This window comes from Hippocampus bargibanti, linkage group LG19 (genome assembly GCF_051943395.1).
Source record: "Hippocampus bargibanti isolate YZ-2025 linkage group LG19, ASM5194339v1, whole genome shotgun sequence".
Classification (NCBI taxonomy): Eukaryota; Metazoa; Chordata; class Actinopteri; order Syngnathiformes; family Syngnathidae; genus Hippocampus; species Hippocampus bargibanti.
Window position 1 is genome coordinate 1,586,101 of NC_142752.1, and position 18,938 is coordinate 1,605,038.

At 43.6% G+C, this 18,938-nt stretch overlaps 2 protein-coding genes across 8 annotated transcripts in view; one reads left to right on the top strand and one right to left on the bottom strand.

The window, feature by feature from the left end:
- The first annotated feature begins 528 nt into the window (after window positions 1-528).
- Window positions 529-16,869, top strand: fzd3a (frizzled class receptor 3a). Its single transcript, XM_089021372.1, has 9 exons — window positions 529-688; window positions 1,365-1,778; window positions 8,156-8,352; window positions 9,184-9,646; window positions 10,754-11,053; window positions 11,134-11,385; window positions 11,955-12,103; window positions 12,789-13,043; window positions 13,894-16,869. The coding sequence occupies exons 2-9, from the start codon at window positions 1,578-1,580 to the stop codon at window positions 14,135-14,137; spliced, it is 2,061 nt and encodes a 686-aa protein (XP_088877498.1). The 5' UTR covers window positions 529-688; window positions 1,365-1,577; the 3' UTR covers window positions 14,138-16,869.
- Window positions 16,574-18,938, bottom strand: part of cdc42bpab (CDC42 binding protein kinase alpha (DMPK-like) b) — a 57,735-nt gene continuing 55,370 nt past the window's right edge. For all 7 annotated transcript variants that reach the window (XM_089021365.1, XM_089021370.1, XM_089021364.1 and 4 more), the window contains one exon: window positions 16,574-18,557. In XM_089021365.1, coding sequence (XP_088877491.1) covers window positions 18,426-18,557 — 132 coding nt within the window. In that variant the 3' untranslated portion in view covers window positions 16,574-18,425. The remainder of the gene's footprint in view (window positions 18,558-18,938) is intronic.

Genomic DNA, 18,938 nt, shown 5'->3' on the forward strand with positions numbered 1-18,938 from the left:
GCCATGTGTGATCTTTGTATGTATTTTCACAACTTTTCGATTATATTTTACATATAGCTATAAGAACATCTGAAATGTTGACGATATATTGCCTGCAAAGCTTCGAAAAGCAAACTGGTATTCCGTTATTACTTTTATTTTCTGTTATAACCGGAAGTAACGTTGACATGTGTGATCTTTGAACGTATTTTTCACCACTTTTCTATTATATTTTACATGTATCTATAATAAAATCTGAAATGTTGACGGTAAATTGCCTCCAAAGCTTCGAAAAGCATACCGGTATCCCGCCATTACTTTTAGTTTCTCGGTAATAACCGGAAGTAACTTTGACACGTGTGATCTTTGAACGTATTTTTCACAACTTTTCTATTATATTTGACATATATCTATTATACAATCTGAAATGTTGACGGTATATTGCCTCCAAAGCTTCGAAGAGCATATCGGTATTCCGCCTAGCTTTTATTTTCTCGGTAATTACAGGAAGTAACGATAACATTAGTTTTGGCTTGATGCTAGGTAAGGACCACAAAGGAGGAGGAGGAAGACATCAGTGGGGGTGAGGACAATCGCGGGTCGGGGGTTGGGAGGACAGGAGGACTGGAGGGTGCGTGTTCGTGCACATTGTTGCCGACTCGAGGAGCGACGAGGTCGTTCCACGTTAATTTTTCATTCCAGTTGCCTGGTAAGATTCAACCATTTCAATGTTGCGTTCAAATGCGTCCGTCGTTTCTCATGGTCACCTCCTCTACCGGCCCGCGATGGTTTATTGCGGCGAATTGCGTTAAATTGCCCACCACGTCGGGGTGGAGTTGGCTGTAAAAGATTCACCATGGTTACTGTCGGATTACAGAAAAACAAATCTGCCATTATTTGGATCGCGGTTTGGAGTGATACATTTGGCTGAGTTATTTGTTATACAAATTGCGGACGGAGGACATGAAGCGTGACGACGAACTTGTGTAAACGCCCTCACGTCATGATCAATATTTTTAATCTGATCACTTTATTGTCGCATCGGCAGGTCAGGTGCATTTTGTGGCTAACAAAGGTGCATTTTTGTGGCCTTTTTAACGAATCATTTTTTTTTTGATAAAAGGAGTATTTAGGTGCGTAAACGAAAAGCCGTAAATTTGAGTGCGAGTACAGTCTGCTAAAATGCGATAAATGACATCATACGAAACATGTATTCAATTGGCAGAATCTGATGATCATTCGTAACAAATGTCGAAAACCACCCTGAATTAAAAAAAGTATAATAATGTATCATATTTAACTATGATAAACATGCAGTTTTAGTTTTTTTTTTCGAGTCTAATGGAGGAATAAAATCACAATGTGTCTTATTGTGGGGTCCTTAGAATATTCACGGCAGTCGGATGGTCTCAAAGGGCCGCATCATCTCCCGTGACTCACCCGCAATGGACGCGGTGGACTTCAATCATGGCCGCCCACACTTCCGGACCCTCGCCGACTTGTATTGATCTGGAACCAAGGGATCGTTTCAACGGAGGGGTCCTGACACCAAGCCTATTCTTCGGGGATCGCCCGAGGTTCTCTGCAGTCTACCGGTCATGGGTCTCCTCTGGGCGTTGGGGGTGTCCATGTTGACGGCGTGCGTGGCCATTCCCATGGACGCGGCGGCGGGGAGTCACAGCTTGTTTACCTGCGAGCCAATCACGCTGCGGATGTGCCAGGAGTTGCCGTACAACACCACTTTCATGCCCAATGCGCTCAACCACTACGATCAACAAACGGCCGCGCTCGCCATGGAGGTACGCCGTAGCACCGACACGTTATAGAAGGAAAGATTTACTGATTTTTAGTCAGGCAATATGCGGGCAAGAAGAAAATTCATATTCGCGCCTCAGGAAAGAGGCGCGAATATGAGTACATTATTAAACGGTCGTGATTCAAACGCCGCCTTGTCCTAAAATAGTCGCAGACGTTGCTGCTCGCGATTTGAATACACATTTTTGACAAAAGATCTTTTTAGTCAGGCAATATGCGGGCACCCCGCTTGTGAAAGGTGATGGAGGCCATTTTGTATATGGTTGATTGACAAATTAATAATAATACATTTAATTTCGAAGCGCCTTTCAAAACTCTCAAGGACAATTTACAGGACTTTTTTTGTGCGGGTGAGCAGCGGCAGCCATTCGCGGCAGCAGGAGATCAAAGCTTCTTTTTTTCCATTTTAAAGCCACTGTTGCTTGCTTGCTAGCTTTCAATTTGTTTCCATCAGTGGATTAATGATGAAAATCCACAATTTGTTGTTTTTTATATTTAATCCTTGGGATAATCCGTACATTCCGCAGCCACAGCACAATCAAAGAGCAGATGCATCCCCTCGTTAGATTAATCCCATATTTCAGATCGCGTCGGTCGAAACCCGCCGTCGGTTCAAATCTTCTATTGAGCAACCAAACAATGACGAAACGTTGATTCCGTTTGATCTTTTCGGACGCATCGCGTCGCCGGCCATCTGTGAAGGCCCCACCTGGCTTTGGCCACAGAATCTGCCGTTACATAACCCGTGGCTCTCGGGCTCATAATTTCCGAAAGAGTAGCATGTCGCTATGCACGCGCATTAGCTAAACCATTGGTGTCCAAGTCAAGGCCCGGGGGCCAAATATGGCCCCCACATCATTTTATTCGGCCCACCAAAGCAAATCAAACTGGTGAAATTCCATGCTCATCTACTGACCAAGCTAGCTAGCAACCAAGCTTTCTATTCAGCTATCTGGCTAATCCCTGACATCACAGGTGTCAAAGTTGAGGCCCGGGGGCCAAATCTGGCCCGCCACATCATTTTATTCAACCCAGCAAAGTAAATCAAACTGGTGAAATTCCATGCTCATCTACTGATCTAACTAGCAACCGAACAAGCTCGCAACCGAGCTAGCTATCGACCAAGCTTTCTATTCAGCTATTTTGCTAATCCCTGACATCACAGGTGTCAAAATTGAGGCCCCGGGGCCAAATCTGGTCCGCCACATCATTTTATTCGGCCCGCTTGTGAAATTTCATGCTCATCTACTGAGCTCGCTAGCAACCGAACAAGCTAGCAACCGAGCTAAATAGCGACTAAGATTTCTATTCAGCTATTTTGCTAATCTCTGACATCAGCGGTGTCAAAGATGAGGCTCAGGGGCCAAATCTGGCCCAACACATCATTTTATTCGGCCCATGAAAGCAAATCAAGCATGTCAAGTTCCATGATGCTTGTCGTATGTAAACCACAATATATTTTTTATGTCAAATTTGAAAACAAAAAAAATATATATTTCTTCCAATATTTATATTTTGCGGCCTACAACATTTTTTGTTGATTCAGTACCGATCACGTGTGTGCTAGTACAATGCGAGCGCTTCTAGCTTTGACGCCGTTCACTTTGATTGGTCACGGATGCACAATTAAGTCTCTGTTAAGGCTTTTCGGGGTGAGGGGGTGGTCCAGGGGGGGGGGGGGTCTTCGGATAGCCGAGACAATGCCAATGAATGCCACGCAGAAAGCGGGCGTTGGACTGGAACCAACGCCTGCCGTTCTTGCGGCTTTTTGTGTGAAACCCTCAACGTGTTGTAGCCATTTTGCTTATGGGTGGAGGGGTGCTGGTCTATTTTTAAATAATAATAATAATAATAATAATACATTTCATTTATAAGCGCCTTTCAAAACTCTCAAAGTCACTTTACAGTCACAGATTAACATTTTTCTGTGGGTGAGCAGCGGCAGTCACATGCGCCAGCGTTCACTCAACCCGGAATAACTCAAAACGAAAAAAAGCTAGATAGCTAGCTAATAGAATGCTACATAGCTAATAGATAGATAGCTAACTAGACAGCTAATATGTTTCCTGACTCAAATAGCTAGATAGCTAGCTATATTGCTAATAGGTAGCTCTCTAGCTAGCTAGATAGCTAATAGTTAGCTTGCTAGCTAGCTAATAAGTTTCTTGGCTTGACTTGAAGATTGCATCGGTAAGTTAACTTTATGAATTGACCTAATAATAATAATAATAATAATAATACATTTCATTTATAAGCGCCTATCAAAACTCTCAAGGTCACTTTACAGTTTTTCTGTTGGTGGGCAGCGGCAGCCACATGCGCCAGCGTTCACTCAACCCGGAAGTAACTCAAATAGATAGAAAGCTAGCTGGCTAATTTATAGCTACCTAGATAACTAGTTGTGTTAATTCATTCTAATCCCTTTATGATTATAAATAATTTTAAAAAATCGATATATTCTGGGTTATAATAACACACTTCCTCAAATGAGATTGATTTTAGAATCAGTTGGGGATGGCACCGTACTTGAACCCCCCCCCCCCCCCCCCAAAAAAAAAAAAAAATAGCCGCCATCTTGATTGGTCGCCATTTTCTTTTTTTGGGGGGGGGATTCCTTTTCACTCATAATCATCAGTTGACCGGCGAATGACCTCGTAGCAAAAGTGGGCCATTGCCCCCCCCCCCCCCCCCCCGGGGGGTGTTGGGAAAGGGTTATTTGTGGGCCACCATGACACTGTGGCGGCATGGCCGATTTGAGTGCCGGGTTACAAAATGGACAAAATTGGGTATTTTTATTTTTTTTTTTTTTGGGGGGGGGGGCTTCATCACTGTCATCCATTGTGCTTGTAACTCTACTACGAGTGTATTTTGTGTATTTTAGAGAACATCTGCGAAGCTATGGGCAATTTTGGGTGGTGTGTGGTTGGGGGGCGGGGGGGTCTTTGCCGTTGAATAAGAACAGTCGAAATGACGTTTTTGCGCTCTACAAATGAGTCTGACCCGTTTTTTGCGACGATTTTTGAACACATGCTCCGCCCGCCAATCGATGTGGACTCAAAAGGACACGGCAACGTCCAAGCTAGCGTGACCTTGTTTTGAAAAGAGCCCCCTTGTTTTATTTAATGTCCGACAGGGTCTTTATTGGCTGCCCACTCAATGAGGAGCTCATCCAGGCCCACTTTGGAAACTTTTCTTGGTGCCCAATAACAAGACCGACTCGCTCGACCCATGGCGCTACTTACTCTCGCAACCCCCCCCCCTACCCGTGTCGATCTCTTTTGTCCATCCCCTCCCCCCCCCCGTTACGCACCCGTTGCCCAGGAAACGCTCCCAATTGTGCTATTAACAAAAGGCAGCCGAGGCTTTCTTGCCTCCCGGGAGGTGGTCCTCCCTTCGGCCCACACCCTGACCTTCTGGAACCTTCTTGGCCACGCCCCCCCAGCCCCTTAGCGATGCATCAATCGTTGCCATGACGCCGAAGTTTGAAATTTGAAGAATGGAATGGCAGCGGGGTGATGGGCGGGTTGACGGGAAGAGAAATGACTGCGACCCCCTCCCTCAAATCGGGTCAAAGCGCCGCCACCATCAATCAGAGGTGCCTTCGTTAAGAACACATTGCGCATACGCTAGCACATTTGATCGGCTTAGGCGGTATTAATGATTCATTAAAATGTTTAAAATCATATTCAAATGCGCAGTCGAGTGCGTAGGGGGTGAATGGAAGGTCAACGGCGTTTTGTTACGGTGAGCCACACGCGGCTTCGTTACATGTTTTTAAATTGTCCCATTTTTTTGGGGGGTTTTAACGCATTCATTGCCAAGTTATGTGCAAATAGGTGTCCACTCCAGTGCCAGGGTTTTTGTCATTTTTCACTCAAATTTCGCAGGACCCACAGACTATTGAGTTTTAGGACGACATAAACATTCAATTCAGCGTTCTAAATTGTAGACGTCATCAGAAAAATTAATTCCTAAATTATATGGGTCTGGAGTTATCTGAGCTTGAAATGGGGGTGCATGTACAAAATACAATACATCTATATTGATTTAGATAGCACTTTTATCAGAGACTTTAAGGCTAGCTATCTATGTACTAGCTGTCACCAAAGCTAGTACGTGGCTAGCTATCTACTAGCTAGCTAACTCGCTATATAGCTAGATAACTAGCTAGATGGAGGGCTGGCTGGCTAGCTGATAGATAGCGAGCTATCTACTAGCTAGCTAACTTGCTCTATAGCTAGCTAACTAGCTTGATGGAGGGCTGGCTGGCTAGCTGATAAATAGCGAGCTATCTACTAGCTAGCTAACTAGCTTGATGGAGGGCTGACTGGCTAGCTGATAAATAGCGAGCTATCTACTAGCTAGCTAACTAGCTATATAGCTAGCTAACTAGCTAGATGGAGGCTGGCTAACTGATAGATAGTGAGCTGTCTGTTGGCTAGCCGGCTAGCTTTATAACTATTTGAGTTAATCCGGGTTAAGTGAACGCTGGCGCGTGTGGCTGCCGCTGCTCACCCACAGAAAAACTGATCCTGTGACTGTAAAGTGAGCGTGAGAGTTTTGAAAGGCGCTTATAAATGAAATGTATCATTATTATAACATGAAAAAAAAAAACAAATTGTTGACGAAATCCGAGTCGCCGCCGAGAAGGAAACGGGACCACGTGTCCAAATTAACACGGCGATTGCCCCTTACATGCTTTGATAATTGGACCAGTGGTTGGCCAGCTGTTCCCCGTGTAGCCATTAACATTCAATTCCCACGACGACCCCCCTCCCCCCAACCAACTCACCCCCGAGCAGTCTCCCTCGGACGGACTCTCCAGATGTCTCATCCACCGAACTGTTGATTCTTTTCATAAAATGGCCGCCGGCGTCGTGAAGTGTTGCGGGTAGGAAGTGGGGGCGGGGGCTCGGAATCATAAAGCGGGTTAAAAATAGACAAAGAAGCTGAATAGGAAGAAGAAGAAGAAGAAGAAGAATACAACGCAGGCTCTTTAAATGCGCCCCCATCATCATGTCTTGTTGCCTTTTGTGCATCGGGCGCACCGCGTTGGATTTCAATTCTATTCACGTCACCTGATGTGAATCATGTGACTCGCCTGCGGTTGGCGAAAACGTCGGGAAAAGATGCGAATAATTTGGTCAAAATGACAAGCCGCCATGACACTGTAAACGAGTCAGCCTATATCATGCTAATCTACTGAGCTAGCTGCTCAGTAGATTAGCATGGAATTTCACAAGTGGGCCGAATAAAATGATGTGGCGGGCTTTCTATCTATTAGAGTTACTTTTGGGTTGAGTTAACGCTGGCGTGTGTGACTGCCGCTGCTCACCCGCAGAAAAAACATCCTGTGACTGTAAAGTGTCCTTGAGAGTTTTGAAAAGAGCTTATAAATGAAATGTACTATTATTATTATTATTATTATTATTAGAGATAGCTAATAAATAGCCAGCTAACAAGCTAGCTAGCTAATAGATAGCTTGTTAGCTTATGATTATAATTATTATGATTATTATTATTATGACTATTATGATTATGATTATGAATGTGATTAGAACTATGCTCATGATTATGATGATGATTATTATTATTAGTATTATTATTATTATCATTAGTATTATCTCCACTGCGAGACTAATAAATCCAATCCAATTATTATAGATAGCCAATATATAGCTAATAGATAGCCAGCTAATAAGCTATCTAGCTAATAGATAGCTAGTCAGCTGGCTAGATAGTTAATAGATAGCCAGCTAACAAGCTAGCTAGCGAATAGATAGCTCCCCAGCTGGATAGATAGCTAATACATAGCCAGCTAACAAGCTAGCTCGCTAATAGATAGCTATCCAGCTAGATAGATAGCTAATAGATAGCCAGCTAACAAGCTAGCTAGCTAATAGATAGCTATATAGCTGGATAGATAGCTAATAGATAGCCAGCTAACAAGCTAGCTAGCTAATAGATAGCTATCCAGCTGGAGAGATAGCTAATAGATAGCCAGCTAACAAGCTAGCTAGCTAATAGATAGCTATACAGCTGGAGAGATAGCTAATAGATAGCCAGCTAACAAGCTAGCTAGCTAATAGATAGCTATACAGCTGGATAGATAGCTAACAGATAGCCAGCCAGCTAGCTAGCTAACACAAAATGAACACAAGGGGGCCAGGAGGGGCTTGGTCGCTAAAAGAGGGGAGGCGATAGCCGATTATTGTTTTTACACACTCATCAACTTCAACCGTCAGACGACATGCTCGGTTGCCTCTTTTGTGCCCCCCCCACGCCCATTTGTCCCACATTTCAGAGCGACGTCAACACTTATAACACACTTCCTGTATCTTTTGCCCCCCTCCCCATCTAGCCCTTCCACCCCATGGTCAATTTGCAGTGCTCTCCTGACCTCAGGATGTTTCTATGCGCCTTGTACGCGCCCGTCTGCAGCGAGTACGGCCGAGTGACCCCCCCCTGCCGCCGCTTGTGTTTGCAAGCCAAAAGCGACTGCTACAAACTCATGGACATGTTTGGCGTCAGCTGGCCGGAGGAGATGGACTGCGACAGGTTGGTGACCCCCCCCCCCCCCCTCCGACGCCCCAAGATGCGTTAGCTAGCTACCTGCTATCTATTTGCTATCTATTAGCTATCTATTGGATGTGTAGCTGGCTGGCTGGCCATCTAGCTAGCTATCTAATGGCTATCTATTGGCTATCTAGCTTTCTTTCTATTTCAGTTACTTCTGGGTTGAGTGAACGCTGGCGTGTATGGCTGCCGCTACTCACCCACAGAAAAACTGATCATGTGACTGGAAAGTGACCTTGAGGGTTTTGAAAGGCGCTTCGAAATCAAATAAATAAAAAGCTAGCTAGCTAGCTAGCTATTAGATAGCCAACAGATAGCCAGCTAGCTAGGTAGCCAATAGATAGCTAATAGATAGCCAGCTAACCAGCCAGATAGCTAAGAGATATATAGCGAGCTGGATAGATAGCTAACAGATAGCCAGCAAGCTAGCTAGCTAGCTAATAATAATAATAATAATAATACATTTCATTTCTAAGCGGCTTTCAAAACTCTCAAGGTCACTTTACAGTCACTGGATCAATTTTTCTGGGGGTGAGCAGCGGCAGCCATACACGCCAGCGTTCAGTCAACCCGGAATAACTCAAAGAAATAAAAAGCTAGCTAGCTAGCTATTAGATAGCCAAGTTAGCCAAGAGATAGCTAATAGATAGCCAGCTAACCAGCCAGCTAGCTACTAGCTAGCGAGCTAGCTGGATAGATAGCCAACAGAGAAAAGATTGTAATGGCTTCCCCAAATTCAGAACTGTAACGACAACGTAGCCCGCGGCTAAAAAAAATGCCTTTGACCTCCCGTGATCTACGTCACCTCATCAGGTTCCCCGACTGCGAGGACCCCTACCCCCGTCCCGTCGACCTCCTATCCAGCGCCGACGCCACCGAGCCCACCGTTCCCGTCCAGCGAGACTACGGATTCTGGTGCCCCCGAGAACTGAAAATCGACCCGGAATTGGGCTACACCTTCATGGGGGTCCGCGACTGCTCGCCCCCTTGTCCCAACATGTACTTCACCCGCGAGGAACTGACCTTCGCCCGCTACTTCATCGGCGTGGTGTCCATCGTGTGCCTGTCGGCAACCCTCTTCACCTTCCTCACGTTCCTCATCGACGTGTCGCGGTTCCGCTACCCGGAACGTCCCATCATCTTCTACGCCGTTTGCTACATGGTGGTCTCCTTGGTCTTCTTCCTCGGTTTCCTGTTGGAGGACCGGGTGGCGTGTAACGCCGCCGTTCCTGGGCGGTTTCGAGCTTCCACGGTCACTCAAGGCTCCCACAATAAGGTCTGTTGACGACAACAACAAAAATTAGTCCGACGGTTATTGATTAGATTAGATTAGATTAGATTAATAATAATACTCAACCCGGAATAACTCCAATAAATAAAAAGCTAGCTAGCTAGCTATTAGATAGCCAACAGATAGCTAGCTAGCCAATAGAAAGCTAATAGATAGCCAGCTAGCTAATAGATAGCTAGCGAGCTGGATAGATAGCTAACAGATAGCCAGCTAGCTAGCTAATATATAGCTAATCAATAGCCAGTTAACCAGCCAGCTAGCTAATAGATAGCTAGCTAGCTGGATAGATAGCTAACAGATAGCCAGCTAGCTAGCTGATAGCTAATAATAATAATAATAATAATAATACATTTCATTTCTAAGCGCCTTTCAAAACTCTCAAGGTCACTTTACAGTCACAGGATCAGCTTTTCTGCGGGTGAGCAGCGGCAGCCACGTGTGCCAGCGTTTACTCAACCCAGAAGCAACTCAAATAGATAGAACGCTAGCTAGCTAGCTAACAGATAGCTAATAGATACCGAGATATATAGTTAGCCAACTAGCTAGATAGCCATATCGCTAATAAATAGCCAGCTACATTTGCATTTAGTACTCTCACAGTGGAGAAATTGACAGCAGCAAAGTGATGACAGTAAAAGGAACGGAAGGAGTAGAAAAACAAAATACAGGAGCTGCTGTAAAGGCAGCCACTCTTGCGGCAAAACAAAACATATAACAAATAATATGACAACACAAAAGACAGTCATTCAATCTTAAGCACTTTCTCCAGTTTCAGATGAAACGAGGGAGTATCAAAGTGTCCTTTTCACCAGTGGATCAAAGGACGTCATGGTGGAAATGTGCACGTCTGCTACGAGCTAAATGTTGAAAGCAAACAATGAAGCTGTAGCGTCCATTGACAAAAAGAGATTGCCTGACGTCTCTTGTCATGTGTACTGTAAATCCGCTTCAATTCCAAGCAGCGGCAGCCTCGCGCTGACACACAACAACACAGAATTACAAAATAAAAGCACAAAACTAATACAAAAATGCAAGACTAGTGAGAGCACTTACTCGGGAGCCCTCTTTGATCCTCTTGATTCCGCGTTTCAGGCCTGCACGCTCCTCTTCATGGTCCTCTATTTCTTCACCATGGCGGGCAGCGTCTGGTGGGTCATCTTGACCGTCACCTGGTTCCTGGCCGCCGTTCCCAAATGGGGCAGCGAAGCCATCGAGAAGAAGGCCCTGATCTTCCACGCCTGCGCCTGGGGAATCCCCGGCGTGCTCACCGTTAGCCTGCTAGCCATGAACGGGATCGAGGGAGATAGCGTTAGCGGCGTTTGCTTCGTGGGGCTCTACAACCTAGCGGCGCTACGTTGGTTCTTGCTAGCTCCGCTGGGAGTGGATGTCGTGGTGAGTAAAGAACCGGCGCAGTGAGCGAAGCGTTCCTGCGCCGGCGGTAGACTGACGACCTGTTCCTCCTCCATCGCTAGGTGGGCGTGGTGCTCCTGCTAGCCGGCATCGCGGCTCTCAACCGCGTCCGCATGGAGATCCCCCTGGAGAAAGCCAACCAGGAGAAACTGGTCAAATTCATGATTCGCATCGGCGTGTTCTCGGTCCTCTACCTGGTTCCTCTGCTGAGCCTTCTGGCCTGCTACCTCTACGAGAACAGCCGCAGGAACGTCTGGGAGACCACGTGGGTCCAGGAGAAGTGTCGGGACTACCACATTCCGTGTCCTTATCAGGTGATACGTCGTCAATACTTTCGCATTTTCAAATAAAACGGAACTTTCACACTATAAAAATAAACTAGGACAGTCTAGCTAGCTAGCAAGCTATCTATCGTTTAGCTATCTAGCTGGCTAGGTAGCTATCTATTAGCGACTGTATCCTGTGACTGTAAAGTGACCTTGAGAGTTTTGAAAGGTGCTTATAAATGAAATGTATTATTATTATTAATGTATCTATAAGCTAGCTAGCTTTCTATCTATTTGAGTTACTTCCTGGTTGAGTGAACGCTGGCGTGTGTGGCTGCCGCTACTCACCCACAGAAAAGTTTATTCGGTGACTGTAAAGTGACCTTGAGAGTTTCGAAAAGCGCTTAGAAATGGAATGTATTATTATTATTATTACTATCATTATGATCATTACGATCACATCTCCTGTCCCACGTACTGTAAATCCGCTTCAATTCCAAGCCGCGACAGTCTCCTCCAAACCAAATAAGGATGTAGTCAATAATTATTCTTATTTTTGTGGGATGTATTATTCCATAGAATCATCTAAATTTAGATGAACGCGCGTTTGTGTGCAGGTGGGGCAAAGCAGTCGTCCTGACCTGTCGCTCTTCCTGCTCAAGTACGCGATGATGCTAATCGTGGGCATCCCGTCTGTCTTCTGGGTGGGCAGCAAGAAGACCTGCTTCGAGTGGGCCAGCTTCTTCCATGGAAAGAGAAGAAAAGAGTACGCACACACACAGACACCCAACAAAAATTTTCAATTAACTCATTCACTGCCAGATGATGTGCAAAAATGTGTCCACTCCAGTGCCAGGGTTTTTGTCATTGTCACTTTAATTCCAGGACACACAGAATAACACCCATTAGCTAGCTATCCAGCTACCTATCTAGCTAGCTATCTATTAGCTGGCTATTAGCTAGACAGGTGGCTTTCCATCTTTTTTTACTTTATGTTACTTCCGGGTTGAGTGAACGCTGGCGCGTGTGGCTACCGCTGCTCACCCACAGAAAAAAAAACTTATCCTGTGACTGTAAAGTGACCTTGAGAGTTTTGAAAGGTGCTTAGAAATGAAATGTATTATTATTGTTATCTAGCTAGCTATCAATTAATTAGTTATCTAGCTAGCTAGATATTAGCTATCTACTAGCTAACTAGCTTGCTATCTATTTGATTATTATTATTATTATTCAATGTAGCGCAAGAAACCTTAGACTATCTTCTTTCATTAATAAAAAAAGAGTTAATTCCTAAATTATATGTGTCTGGAGTTATCTGAGCTTGAAATAAGGGCGGCTGTCCAAAATACAATGTACTTCTTTGAAGGTATCAGATGTTTAGATGTATATATGGGACCAGAGCTACCAGCAAATTTTAGTTAGCTGACGAAGCTTTTCGGGTCTCTCCTCAGCGCCATGGGGGACAGTCGGCAGGTCCCGGGGGAGCCCGATTTCGCCCGATTACTCCTGAGGGACCCCCAGGAACCCGTGTCCAGGAAGTCCCGGGGTACGTCCACGCAGGGAACGTCCACGCACGCCTCCTCCACCCATTTAGCCATGCTGGACGAGCCCCCTAGCGGTAGCACCAGCCGGGCGGGCTCGTTGCGGAGCGGGCGTTCCAAGTTGAGCAGCTACCACGGGAGTCTGCGGCGTTCCCGACATGGCGGGTGAGCATTGATTACAATCATCATAAGAATACAGTTCATTTAGAAGCGCCTTTCAAATCTCTCAAGGTCACTTTACAGTCACAAGTTTTTCTGTGGGTGAGCAGCGAGAGCCACACGCGCCAGCGTTCACTCAACCCAGAATAACTCAAAAAGATACAAAGCTAGCTAGCTAATAGATAGCTATATAGCTAATAGATAGCTAAATAACTCAAAAAGATAGAAACCTAGCTAGCTAGCTAATAGATAACTAGACAGCTAATATATAGTTAGCCAGAAAGATAGCTAATATGTTTCCTGACTCAAATAGCTAGCCAGCTATATAGCTAATAGATAGCTAGATAACTCAAATAGAAAACTAGCTAGCTAGCTAGCTAATAGATAGTTAGACATCCAATATATAGCTAGCCAGCTAGATAGCTAATATGTTTCCTGACTCAAATAGCTAGCTAGCTAACTATATAGCTAATAGATACCTAGATAACTCAAAAAGATAGAAAGCTGGCTAGCTAATAGATAGCTAGACAGCTAATAGAAAGCTAGCTAGTTAGATAGATAGCTAATGTTTCCTGACTCAAATAGCTAGCTAGCTAATAGATAGCCAGATAACTCAAAAAGATAGAAAACTAGCTAGCTAGCTAATAGAATAGATAGATAGCCAGCTAGATATCTAATATGTTTCCTGACTCAAATAGCTAGCTAGCCATATAGCCAATAGATTGCTAGACAGCCAATAGATAGCTAGCGAGCTAGGTAGCTAATATCTCGACAAAGTGGCTAACAAACAAAATCGCTCACTCCCATCGGCTTTGTACTTCACGTCCTTCGTCATCATGATCATCACCTCCTCCAGATACGTGGCCTCAACCTGGCGGGCGTCCGAAGACTGCGGGCCTTACGGCAGCATGCCGCACCTGGACGAGCCTTCGCGAATGAGCGCAGAGCGCCTGGACGGACTTTCGCGACACGGTTCTGCTCACCTGCTGGACATCCAGTCGCGGCACGGCAGCGTCAGGGACCTCAGTTGCGTCCCCCAAGCCGCCATGGGATTCGCCGCCAACGGCATTCACAGGGTGCTGGAGGAAGACGCGGCGTGAGACATTTTACGGACAATTTCACAGACGACAATTTTACGGCCGATTTTACAAACCATTTTACAGACGACAATTTTACAGACGACAATTTTACAGGACGATTTTACAGACGATTTTACAGACCATTTGACATACGATTTTACGGACAATTTTACAGACGATTTCACAAATGATTTTACAGACGGTTTTACAGACAATTTTAACAGATGATTTTACTGACGATTTTACAGGCGATTTTGCAGGACAATTTTACAGGCAATTTTACAGACGATTTGACAGATGATTTTACAGACAATTTAACAGATGATTTTACAGACGATTTTACAGGCGATTCTGCAGGACAATTTTACAGGACGATTTTACAGGCAATTTTACAGACGATTTTACAGGCGATTTTGCAGGACAATTTTACAGGACGATTTTACAGGCAATTTTACAGACGACAATTTTACAGACGATTTGACAGATGATTTTACAGACAATTTAACAGATGATTTTACAGACGATTTTATAGACAATTTTCCATTTGTTTTGATTGTTTTTATGCAGTGTGAACTCATTGTCCAAACGTGATCTCCAAAGACTGACTGGCTACTTTTTGGATGGTTTTATTACAGCTTTTGGAGGTTCCAAAGGTCTTTTTTAGTTCTTTTTCATCCATTTTTCTGTGCGTGTTTATCAGCAAGAAGGACTGAAACCAAATTGCTCGCTGACTGTACATTTTTTGTACATTACTCCCTTTAGAATATTTTTTTTTTAATTCTTAGTGAAATAATTATTAAAATGTCTCGCAAAAAAAAAAAAAATGGCGGGCAAAGGGAATTCTTCACAAATATAACACAGAAGCGGCCATCTTTGTATTTTGTCATTCCAAACCTGGAATGACATCAAAAAGTAGTAGGTAGTAAAATCGTTGCATTTATAGAGCTGATAAATTCAAGTTTTGAGAGATAAAAATAAAAAAAAATACTGGGTCATTGAACTCATTCACTGCCATTTCCAAATGTATTTTGTTCCCCTTCCACAAGGGGGCGGCATTTGCCTTTTATACAGCCGCCTCCATTTATAATAATAATACATTGCATTTGTAAGCACCTTTCAAAAGTCTCAAGGTCACTTTACAGTCACTGGATCAGTTTTTCTGTGGGTGAGCAGCGGCAGCCACATGCGCCAGCCACTCAACCCGGAATAAGTCAAATAAATAAAAAGCTAGCTATTAGATGGCCAGCTAGCTAGTTAGCCAATAGATAGCTAATAGATAGCCAGCTAATAGTTACTTAGCTGGATAGATAGCTAACAGGTAGCCGGCTAGCAAGCTAATAGATACAATCATGTTGTTGGGTGCATTTCAATCTCATATAACACCAGACCCATTAACTTAGGAATTAACTCTTTTCCACTGAAAGAAGAGCGTCTAAGGTTTTTTTTACGTTGCATTTAATGTTTATGTGGTCCTAAAACTCAATATTCTGTGAGTCATGCAATTGGGAGTGAAAATGACAAAAACCCTGGCAGTGGAGCGGACACATTTTTTGCACATCGTCTGGCAGTGAATGAGTTAAAATAAACAAAAGTATACATACATGTCACTTACCTGAATGGATTTAGCTACATTACAAAAAATTGCTAAATTTATTAAAAGTAAACTATGATATATTTGACAAGCCCCGCCCCCTTAACTGATTATCCATCTACAAACAAATAATAATAATAATAATAAAAGCAATTTGACGTGGTGGTTCAAAGCTGTGCATAAATGTCCAAAATTAAAATGTGTATTTTTTTTTTTACATTTTTTTTTTCAATAAACGAAAAACAAACAATCACACACACACACATTCCTGTTTCAAAGGTTTTGTGAGGTCCGGATAACTCCAGATAAGGAGTTAGGACCCCCGTTGCTGCTAAGTCTAGAGAAGAACTCGTGTTCCATTTGAAGACTAAATGTCATCCCATTTCCCACTTCAACTTCTTTAAAAACAAAGAACATAAAAAGTGGACTTGAAACTGAAATAACAGCAGGAGTGAGGTTTCTGAATGGCTACATTCAAAGTCCTCACCCCTGCTGTGAATTTGGTTAAAATATTGTTTTACTTTTTGTGGTATGAACTTTTTCCCTTTCATTAACCACGCACACACACACACACACACACACAACACACACAATGAGTAAAAAGTGTGTGTGTATCCAAGTGAAATGAAAATACACACCAAAAATCATTTTGGGTGATTTGTGAGGACCTCTCTGAAGCTTAAACAGATGCATATATAGACTCTCTAGAAGCCTTTCGAAAGAAGAACATTGTGAGGACCGGCAAAAAAGTCCTCACTTGTCAAAAATGTCCTCACTACGTATAATATAAAATGTTAGTGGTCCTCACAAGATTAGTCATATACACACACACACACACACACACACACACACACACACACACGGCATTTGTAACAGCCCTCCGCTTTATTGAAATACATCGGAGTCAGGTTAATATGAGTCGTCCACACAAATGTGGTAGCCAGTTCCATACATTTTCTTTTGACCTTACACCTTAAATATTTTTTTTTGTGCAAAAAGAATCTACATCACCTGTAGTGGGTTATCCTCAGTTAAAACGCCCAAACCGTTTAAAAAAAAAAAAAACAATAAAGTAAAGGAAAATCCAAAACCAAAAAATGATTACATCTATAACATGCAAAACTGTACAAATTATTACAAAGAAATCCTAAAAAAAAAGAACCAAAGTGTATTATGATATGAAAGCAAAATATAGAAGGTATTTTTTTTAAGATAAGACCTCACTGAAATGCAAAGGCAATTTATATATTTTTTTTATCTCCACAGCAGCCCGAAAAACATGTTTTTTTTTCAAATCCACTCCTGCTATTAAAAAAAAAAAAATAATAATAATAATCATATTGCTTCTAAACTTTTTCTTTTTTTCCTGAGTTAGTCTTTCTTATCATTTGAATTGTTTTTATTTGTATTTTCAATCTGTACAGTGTACAACAACGGCCAAATAAAAAGGTCCTCCTGGTTTTTTTCCGAGAGAATACATTCCACGCGCCGAGCGCTTTAAACTCCACCCCCCCCAAAAATAAAATAAAATTAAAACGCACGCGTGTGGAATAGTGTCTTGAAAAATAACATGAAAATAAATGTAGAGGAATGAGCACGTGTTTGCTTCCCTGACAACGGCGCTAGTGACAGAATAGCACGTTAGCATCGCGCTAGTGTCACGTTTGAGGAAACCCGGCAGAAGAAGCTAAATTAAAATGAGAAAAAAAATAAGAGAAACGCTCGGCGCGATGATAAATAAGCATGTTGGCTTGTGAGCTGGTGTGTGTGTGTGTGTGTGTGGGTGGGGGGGGGGGCGTAAAAAGTGTTTTTTTTTAGCTTTTAAACACAGTGTTGACGTTTTTTTTTCGCTATTGGGGAATGAGCGGCTAATCTCAATGGACGTTTAGAGCTAGCAACGGCTTGATTGACAGTCTAGGATTTTGCCCCTCCCCCTTTTTTTAGGTGGGCGGGGTAATCAAATAAAGCTCACCTGCACACTAAACGTTTGTTTTGTCGCATTTGGTGCCCACGCGTGTTTTAATCCAGATTTGCGAGCGAGGGGTGGCATGGCGTCATAAAATGGAAACACAATCAATCAAACAAAAAGTTTTAAAATGGATTCCGTCGTATGAATAAAACCAAAATCACTCAGGAATAAAATGGCGGCCGGGGGGGCAAAAATAATACAAAATCCCCCCCCCCCATCCTGTGTAGTTCTCTATAGTATTTCCTTATCATATATTACTCTCTACTTTGAACCTATGTACATTATTGTAGTTGTTGGGCCAGGGTGGGGGTCGGAGGTCAGGGGGGGGGTGAAATGGACGCCCCCCCCCCTCTTTTGAGGATGAACAATGAAGTCTGTATTTTTAAAAGGGATCATAAAGTGATTGCACTTATGGGGAAGTTTAGTGTTAGCTCGTTTAGAGGGGTGGGGGGATTTTGCAAAAGAGGGGGAAGCGCCAGCAAAACAAAGGCATCTAGTCTAATATTGATAAATAAATTAAAATATTGTCCCCCAATACCTGCCCCCCCCCCCAAAAAAAAAGCTCCTATGTACAAATAGAAATCTATTTTTTTTTTATCCTGTCTTTGCATCTGAATGAGGGCGTGGCAGCATTGGACTCAAGAGACCATTTGGACCCCAATAAACAACCGTTAAAGGGGGGGGGGAGGGGGGGTAGTCGTGTACTGTCATGGACCGTCGGGCTGGCGCGGGTTTCGGGTTTGGGGGTCTCATGTTTCCCAGCCCATCCGGTCGGTGCTCTCCAACGACAGCGACTTGGTCTTGTGAGGCGAGGCCGGACTGGGGGGGCTGCTGAAAGTGGAACTGTTGGAGGCCGTCGAGTGACGTGGGGAATCAGAGTCCTGCACAAGAAAAAAAAAACACAAACAAAATTCAAGTCAGCGAGTGGTTTACTTTGAGATTCCTTCCGTTTCCACGGTAACCGCGCATGGGTGTGGTCATCGCGATGACGCAAGATGGCGGGATGTGGAGGAAACCAGCTGGTGACATTTTGCACAGAATGTCCAAATATGGGGGTTGGTGGGGGGGGGGGGGGGGGGTATGTTAATCAACAAGTACAGTGATACCTTGCCTTACGAACTTAATTGGTTCCCAGAGTGTGTAAGGTGAAAAGTGTGTATCCCAAAAATTAATTTCCCAAAGGAAACCATTAAAATGAGAATAATCCGTTCCCAGGTCCCCATAAAACATAATTTTCTACTTTCTAATGTTCTAAAACGACA

Excerpts from the sequence above, each read along its gene's own strand:
- fzd3a (XM_089021372.1), top strand. The coding sequence starts at position 1,578 with ATGGGTCTCCTCTGGGCGTTGGGGGTGTCCATGTTGACGGCGTGCGTG. Across the intron at positions 1,779-8,155 it reads CGGCCGCGCTCGCCATGGAG|CCCTTCCACCCCATGGTCAA; the intron begins GTACGCCGTAGC and ends CTCCCCATCTAG. Across the intron at positions 13,044-13,893 it reads CGGCGTTCCCGACATGGCGG|ATACGTGGCCTCAACCTGGC; the intron begins GTGAGCATTGAT and ends CACCTCCTCCAG.